Source organism: Belonocnema kinseyi, chromosome 4, assembly GCF_010883055.1.
Source record: "Belonocnema kinseyi isolate 2016_QV_RU_SX_M_011 chromosome 4, B_treatae_v1, whole genome shotgun sequence".
Lineage (NCBI taxonomy): Eukaryota > Metazoa > Arthropoda > Insecta > Hymenoptera > Cynipidae > Belonocnema > Belonocnema kinseyi.
In genome coordinates this window covers 50,102,096-50,111,087 of record NC_046660.1, presented here as the reverse complement: position 1 = coordinate 50,111,087, position 8,992 = coordinate 50,102,096, and the positions used below count along the sequence as shown (strand labels likewise).

The 8,992-nt window shown below is 34.1% G+C and overlaps 1 protein-coding gene across 1 annotated transcript; it reads right to left on the bottom strand.

Moving 5' to 3' along the window:
• Window positions 1–511: 511 nt before the first annotated feature.
• Window positions 512–7,103, bottom strand: LOC117170890 (carbonic anhydrase 14-like). The gene is made up of 6 exons (XM_033357934.1): window positions 7,032–7,103; window positions 4,370–4,442; window positions 3,991–4,182; window positions 3,802–3,908; window positions 717–944; window positions 512–625 (listed from the first exon to the last, which is right to left on the bottom strand). The coding sequence occupies exons 1-6, from the start codon at window positions 7,101–7,103 to the stop codon at window positions 512–514; spliced, it is 786 nt and encodes a 261-aa protein (XP_033213825.1).
• Window positions 7,104–8,992: the final 1,889 nt, after the last annotated feature.

Genomic DNA, 8,992 nt, shown 5'->3' with positions numbered 1-8,992 from the left:
ACCTTTTTAAAAGGATTGTAAACTTGTTCCATTAATAAACATGTTGATCCCCACCTTCTGCCTACTGAATAAAAATAATTATATAAAATCCAATTTCGAAAGTTTTGCCAGTTACCAACTACTTACCCAATTTTAGAATAGGCTAAGAGAAGAAAGGATTTTTTCCCAGTCTCTTGCTTAAATCAAACTAGATCTGGATTTCATTTTAAAAAGTTTTGGATTGGAGGAAATATTAGTGAAGATTTATTCCTGTATTTACCATGATGCGGACATGTACTTAAAATAACTTAAAGGAAACAAGTATTGAAGAAACAAAAGACTTTATTCTCTTCTATTACTTACATTTACATTATTTTTAAAAATTCGCACATAAAACCCAGTTAGCACACTATCTACCCCCAACCGTCTGCAGCCGGATTTTTAATATAGGTGCCCTTATTTGCTCAGCCGTTGGGCCAAGGGAAAGGAAAACTGCAGAAACCCTTTCCCGAGCACAGCCGGTTGTCAAAATTCACATATTTTGCAAATTAGACACTGTCTTAACTTGCCGATTGTTTAATTCCTGGAGAGGTCTAATATTGGACAAGTCTCCCTCGGCCAACTTTACTTTTCTGAATCCCCTTAGCTAAAGAAAGAAATACGAACGAAAAATAAAAGTAGTAAATAATATTTCAAAATTATTGTCATATCTGTTTTTAAGAAATATAGATTTTTACCAGAGCGTCACTAATAGGCGAAAAAATATTATCTTCGAACCAAGTCACAGATTCATAGCAAGGTGGATATTCCAATGAGCCTTCGTAAAATAGAAAACGTTGACGTTTATCATTAAAAATACTTGCTATGGGAAAGGAGGGTATCACTGCTGATGAATTTATAGATTCCACCTTATGTACATTTTTTTCGATAATGTCATAGTAAGAGGGGCCAGGACCCATACCGGACTGAAATTTCAAAAATTTGTTAACAACAAAGGATTTTTAGGATATTTTTAGGACTTTCAACGAATTTTCAAGAGCTGCTCAAAGTTTCAACGGATTACAAACATTTTAGCGTAATTGTAAAATGAGTTTTCAGGGCTTATAAGGTTTTAATTTTATTTTTAGAGATTGCAAAGGATTTTATAAAATTTCCAAGGATTCTAATGTTTTTAAGCGATCCTGAAAGCTCTCGAGTATTTTTTTGAATTATCTAGGATTTTATGAAATATCAGAATCCATGAAACTTTCCGTATTTTTGTAATATTTTAATAGATGTAGAAGAATGTATTCACAATAAATGAGCAACAGATACTTGTTAAAATTAATTTATAATTTATTTTGAATTCTTATTAAATTATTCTAAATTATTTTCGATTCAATAGGATCCCTGTATGTTCGAAATTTCTGAATCCAATGAGTTTTTTTATATTTTTGAATTGTTTTCGATTTCCACAAATTTTGTATGTAGATTTATCTTGGATGCCCATGAATTTCGCTAAATTCAATTCATTTTCTAAAATCATTGGAATTTTTTTATTCCATGCAACTAATTAGAATTATTTTGAATTTGAATTGAATGATTCTGATATTACATGAAGATAAATACAGATACAAAAAACTAAAATTCTTTTATTTTATTTTCAAAAGATTATATATGAAACGTGTTTAAAGATTTTAGTTCTGACCTTTAAATATTGATAGTCCGGAATAATAAACAATTATTTCTGGAAAAGTTAGTGAAGGATTGTAAAAAGTAACATTGTCGCCCCCTTTTTTCTTCAATTTCACTTCTTGCAATAAAATTACTTTAGTGAAATTCCCTACAGTAGTCTTTTTTTATTTTAATCATGACAACAATTAAAGAAGTCAACAGTCGTGACATTCGTAAAAGTGGAAGTGGAAATGAATTTGAATATTTTACGTGATCGCCCCCAGCATTTTCCTACTTGCAATTTTTGAATTACAAAAATTTATTTAGTTATTGGTATAAACAATAAATAACCACTTATCAAAAAAATGTAACTAATTAATTAGCACTTCTTACCACAAGGCGCTCTTTAAATACAGCTAGTCCATCCTTTTGTGTTTGAGCTTTATGAAATGATTTCAAATCTGCTTTATAAAAAAACATGTGCATCTGCATATTGTATCTATTAAAGAAAAATGATTATGTGAAATTCCATATCGAACATTTGCTCAAGGTTCGTAACAATAAAAATATTGAGAGAGTATTTTTGACTTACATAACATAGTCGAATACTACATCATCACCTTTCTTCTGAAGCGTGCATTTAAAATAACAATTATTAATATTATTATGATCCTTATTGTAGGTTCTATTAACTACTCACTAAATTCAAATCAGTCAAAATTTTACTGATTCGTACACAGACCTTTTAAAATTAAGAGTAAAAGCATGAACAATTGTAATTTGGTAAATTTCTACAATATATCCAATGCTATTATATCAAATGTACATATATGATACACTAATTTCTTCACATCAGCCTAGGATTGTTAACTGAGATATTGCAAAATAAAGTACAAATTTTATTTATCACGATTAATTTAATATTTTTTCTTTTCTCGTATTAAAACGTATTCTCGGCTGCCCTGAAAACGCATTGTCTTATTGCCATTCGTTTCCCTTTTCCATAAATACAAAGTGTTGTTTTTAGTTTAATTTTTTACGTTTGAAACAAAAAATACACATCCTAGCGTGAAGTAGCTCTGAGATAATTTTCAGCTATAATTTAGGCGAGAAATTTTTCTCGATAAGATGCTATTGTAGCTTGTGTTTTTTTTCAAAAAGTTGCTTTTTTATGTATTTTTATAACAAAATTTTACGACAAATTTGTAGATCTATTTTGGCCAAACAACTTTTGTCTTTTGATTTTTTTGTTAGTTATGTCCTTTTTACAAAAAAAATTATTTTTCATTCTCAATGTTGCTTTTCACTGTTAGAACACAAACTATACATTTTATCAAGAAATAATCCAATTCAAATTTGTAGCTACTTTTTGGGTGAACAATTGGTCTACTAATTTTTTTCGTAGCTGCATAGTATGACCGCAAAATGAAATTATTGATTTTTAATTATTATTTTTTGGACTAACATATAAATTTTCGATTTTTCAAGAAAATTTGAAAAGTTTTTATTGATAATCTTGTAGGGCTTTCAAAAAGTAATTTCTGTTTTTTACCTTTTTCTATAACTCTGTTACTATGACTCTCATAACTTTTTTATCGAAAAAATCGTGAGGATAAATTGTTGGACTTTCCTGCTGCTACAAATAGTCATTCATATAATTTTTAAAACCTAAAAAGGTGGTCTCAAAAATGTTGAAAAACCTCAATCGGCGAAGCTAGATTTTCACATAAAATCAATACCTTCTCATTGAAATGAGAAGGTAAAAATTGTTAGTTTATTTTACATACGAAAGTCATTAGGTTAAATTTTTACTACTTTCTTGGCAAATTAAGTAAATTAAGTATTATTGAAAGAACCTCTCAGATTGTTCGCGATATAAAATTATTTTTAACGTGAAAGACGGAAGTGGAATACATAAAGTTTGAAAATAGTTCGAGACCTGTCATATAAAAAAAGGTTGTTATAGGGTACGTAGACTACATACAATTTTTACAGAAATGCATTCTCATTGTGCCAGTAGAGTTGAAAATATGACAATATCATGTTCTTTCATTAAAATATTCTGTTTCTCACATTGTTGTAATTCAAGTGAAAAATTTTCACTTATACAATTAGCGAAATTTTATTAATTTAGATTAAGAGTTTATTGACATCTTTGGGAATATTTACCTTTTTTTGAGTCCAATGAAAAGTGGCTTTTTCAAATACGTATTCACTATGAAGCGGTCCACCAGTAAACCTTGGAGGTTTTCCAGACCATTCAGCTTTTATTTCCACTGTATTGTGAGAGAAAGAAAAATATGTACAAAATAAAATAAAGCATAATTAAATTTGCATATTAAAATAATATTTTAATACCAGTGTGACCAGTATTCTTCATGGTTATTTTTTTTGGTAATTGATCAAAGTCTGTACGCTTTAGTGGTTCATTTATTTCTGGAAAACCCTGACCCGCGATGGGTTCCACGAAACTTATGGGGGATTGGAATTCTCCATTACATTGCGGATATTTTTTCCCCCAGTTCTTAGCCTCTTTGTAACTGAATGCAGCTACAAGAAACAAATAAAAACTTTATAACCTTAAAATAAAATATTATTAATCAAATCATGAATTTATTATTTAGATAATTTTATAGAATAAATACGTTTTTATTAACCAACAAAATATAAGAATCTCTTTAACGTGCATTTAATTATATTTATTTTTCGAGAAAAATGCTTTAAAAACATTACTTACTCGCTCCTAAAATAAAACTAAAGAGGATAGTCGCTATCAAGCGTAGCTTGTTCATCTCGAATCTCTGCATATTCTATAAAAATCGAAAGAAAACGATATTACAGTTTTATTTTCAGATTTAAATTCAAACTCTTACTTGTTTCTTGATTCCTTCAAAAATCTAGCGTCGTGATAAATAAAATGTAAAATCTTCGAACCGGATGCTAGTGTCTCGATGAAAGAATTTGCTAATAAAAAATTCACTATATATAAACTGGCATTCTTATCTTGTTTTCTTAAAGTTGACTATGGACTTAATTGAATCGTGAAGTTAATATTTCACACATTTCTAATGTTGGAAGCATTTATGATTTAGTGATAACATCAGTGGGGCAGACGGGATTTTTTGAGTGGGGGAGCCCCTTCTCTACTCCCAAAAGAAAAAGCCATGTCGACTTCATCTTTCACATTCTTGATAAGGTCAATTTCTTGGTACACTCTATTTGATGAAATATTTGATGCCTTATTATTCCAAATCATAATTATTATAATTTTTGAAGGAGTGGCATTAAAAATGTGTTCATTCTTTAATGTTCAATTTAAAAGTTGTCAACCTAAAGTCTCTGAATAGTCTCACTTCTCACCTCTTTCCATGAAATATAATTACACATCAATGCTTAGATAATCTGATAATAAAAGCGTTCAAGAATAAACTATTTTGACTTAGTAAAAGATCATTTCAATTTAAGAAGCTTAAGATGGAACGAATCCTAAATTAATGATTTTTGATGTGACTTCTTCAAACATTAAAAAATTTGAATTCAAGATTTAAAAAATATATTGATTTAAGGGAGTACCACCCTTGGTACTTGGCAAGTCAGTTGAGAGAACGCTTCGATTTGTTATTGACTCACACGGTCTTAATCATAAGTTTGTCAACGTCGCGTGCGAGCGTGTATCTGACATTGCCATACCTTCAGTTCAGTGACGTCAGTCATACATTTACGGTACAAATAATTATTTTGCTATTATTGTAGGTTCTGAATGATACTTGTCGAAGCAGATCTGGATTTTGGATAACTTTCTATATATATGTCAAAATTATTTCAGTTTTTTTTTAGTTTTTAATCTTCTCATATACTGCAAAAAGCATGGATTCTCACAAGAGCACATGCACGTGCATTAAATGTGATAATAATTCTGTTTGCTTCATTTTTAAATTCTGTAGCCTATTTACCGGTTTCACAATATTACATACTGGGTGCGTTATTTATAGACTACGGCCTTTTATTTTTTTTGTAAAACAAACATGAGAAATTGATGAAATTTCTCTAGTTATGGTTTAGATTGATATCCAGAAACATGTTTCGTAGAGTATTAGTTATTATTCATATATATTGAAGAACTTGAATATCAATCAAACAATTATCATATTTTCATCATAGTTGCAACACATCTCACAATTGCTTGTTATAGTAGTAATTTGTACCTGAATGTAATAACAAGAGTGAACACTTAAAATGACTGAAGATAAAAGTTATGAATTCTATGAAAGATATATGATAATATCATTAAATATTGTGTAGACTGATACGTTTCTTTATCAGCTAACAGTACATAGCAACTCAATTTGAAATTTGCAGTGTTTTAAAGCAAAGTTGCGCAATTTAAAACTTTCCACTTTTCATTAGTTTACCTTAAATAAGAAACGTTAGCTATTGTAAACGGGGGTGTTATAGCTGCTGAGTTTATCTATTGAAACTAATTTATAATTTTTTCCAGTTTTCGAACCAAAAAGGATCGAGATGTAATTTCCATGACAGTCACTTTATGTAACAGATAAAAATAATCAGGGTTGTCAGACAGTCCCTTTTAGTTATCTTTTTTACTAAAATCACATTTTAGTAATTTTTTAAAATATAAATGTAACTTCAGAAACCTTTCTTTCTACTAATTAATCAATGGGTCCATCCCAATTTAATTCACGGATATATCTAATTCTGAATTTTCTGGAATTCTTTTGCAATATTTGTGGGTATTTTAAAAGAATCCAAGAATTTTTTAATCAATTTATATAATTCGAAAAAGTGCAGAGAATTTGGAATATTTCAGAGTATCTTAAAAATTATAAGAAATTGTCAAGAGCTTTAAAAAATACCAAGAGATTTCAAAATAGTTTGAAGTATTTGTAATACTTTAGGGTATTCTTAACAAATATTTAAAATATTTTGTAATAAAATTTAATAATTTGAATCCATTTCAAAGAATTCAGAAAATTTTAAATCGTTTTAAGAAACTCCGCAGTATGTGAAAGAGGGGCAATTACACGTCATGAATATGAGAATTTGCAATTTGTCATTCTATTTAAATGAAACATTGCACAATTATGTTATCATTGTGTATGAAAGAAATTTTAGAAGGATTTTAGATTTTTTAAGTTCTGGAATTTCCCTTTATTGAATTTTCAGGTTATATTATTTTTAACTATCGACATTTATGTATTGTTATGGTTCCATAGTTTGAGAACAACTGTAAACCAATTTGCCAGGAATAATTCCCCGTCTGTCTTTACAAAACCTAAACCCAGGCTGGGAAAACCTTCCGGGTTAAATTGCTTTAGAGTGGCAATAAGACGACCTTGCTTTCTCTCCATGAGTCATGGAAGGAAGAGTCGTAAACATACACCTGGCGCATCTGCGACGGAAGGTTTCCCCGTCACGCGCCAGGTATGTGACCATGACTCACGCCGCGTCATCTCTATCTCTTCTCTCTCTCTCTCTTCCTTCTTGCTGGGAAAGCGACCAGCGGTCGCCAACCCAATGTCATTGACACGTAAAGTAAACTCAATTCCCATTTTATTAAATTTTTAATAATAATTAACTAAGTTCCCATTTTTCCATTTATAAAAAACATTTCAGTGTTGAAATGTTGTCACAGGCTTATACTGCCCAATATGTCGAAGGCATTTTTGGTTAGAGATGGATTTTTATTTGGTCATTTTTGCACGGGGCTGTCCCGGTATATATCATCAGTCACGGACGCATTTTTATAATGCAATCAAGTGATCTGATGGGAGCTCAGTGGCGCTCAAAAACGCAGCAGACGGACCAGGGTCTTAAGAGAGACCACACTCGCCACCACCTGCCTATAACAGGGCAGTCAACCGACCATAACCTCCAACTTCCATGAGGGGTAGAAGCCGATCACTACCTTGGAACACCAGGAGCGCACATCGAGTTCTATTCATGGAATCCAAACAGAACACGGAACCGGAGCTAGAACTGAGCAGCCAGCCGGATCCTATCCACATCCCAAGGATACCGACGCCACCTATGGCTAAGAGGGCCATCGAGCAGCCGTCAGTACCAGAAAACGGGGCCCTGCTAGCGCTACCACCTGTAGAACACCTGACGTTCTAGTGTTGACATTCGCCGGGTTAGACCACGAAGACCCGAACACCTTCATCAGCTGTATTTTATGGAAGCAAGCATCGAGCCATCCCTCTGGTGAAGGATGGTCAACAAATTCCTTACCGAGGAGGCATCCAAGTGGTACGAGGTGTGCCAGGGACTGGCCCTCCTTTGGGCCAAATTCAAGTGGCTGCTCAAGCAGCATTTCGCAGGAGTGACAGCGCTCAACAAGCTGCAAATTAAGCTCTACGCCGGAAAGCAAGAAGAAAAGGAAGCTGTGGGAGTCTACCTGCAGAAAAATAATCTGTTGGCCCTTTGGATGCTGCCAACAGCCGCAGGGGAACAAATTATCTGCCTGCTACTCGAATCCCTCAAACCAGGCATCAGAAAGGTTTTGAAGGCCGTTGTCATCACTTCTTCCGAGGATCTTGTAGAGATGGCTCTACAGGCGGAGTCCGACGAAGCCGATGAAGCAGCAAAGAAGCCAACCACCACCAAGGCCAGCACCACAGCCACGCAGCCAGCTGCCCCTGCCAGCTGCCGAGCAGTACTTAGCGCCTCCTAGTCCTGAGCCCCATGCACACGGATCCAAGCAGCCTTCCCAGGGTGCGGGTGCACCTGGGAAACAACGAATACACTGCAGAGATCGACTCCCTGGCATCGCAGAACTACGTGCAGTGCAACCTACTTGATAAAGCTCAGGTCAGGAACCTACAACCCGGCCAACGTCGCGCCTTGCTTGCTGCCTTCGGAGCCACCATTTCTTGTCTGGGGTCGATACGGCTCTCTCCAATCCTACAAGGGACTACATATCCAGGGGTTGTCGATGTCAGCCCCGAGTTACGACCTAACGTCATCCTGGGCCAGCCCTGGTTACGCCAGCACAGGGTCTGTTCCTAGGCGCGCAAGGGCGACAACGAGTCTTCCTAGGACCTCTTCCTGGGATCTACGAGGAAACCTTCCAACATTGCCCGATCGAAGTCGACCACAGCTTCCTGGCCGACATTGCACCACGATTTCTTCAACTCATCCCGGGGCATGCTGGAATATTCCACAATGACGGCCGCCTGTAAGAGGCCCTCGCCGCCGTCGAATACGAGTTCCGTCTACACAACCCACAACCATTCCCAGAGGTTCCACGCCGCTATTCAGAGGAGAAGCAGCACTACATAGACGAGCAGGTACGAGAGATGTTACGTGACGGAATAATCGATTACACCATGTCGCTATTCAG

Bases quoted from the DNA above. Each gene is read 5' to 3' on its own strand.
- LOC117170890 (XM_033357934.1), bottom strand. From the start codon at position 7,103: ATGACGCGGCGTGAGTCATGGTCACATACCTGGCGCGTGACGGGGAAA. The intron at 945-3,801 runs GTAAATATTCCC...TTGAAATTTCAG, and splicing joins TTCATTGGACTCAAAAAAAG to TCCGGTATGGGTCCTGGCCC. The intron at 626-716 runs GTAAAAATCTAT...TTCTTTCTTTAG, and splicing joins CGCCTATTAGTGACGCTCTG to CTAAGGGGATTCAGAAAAGT.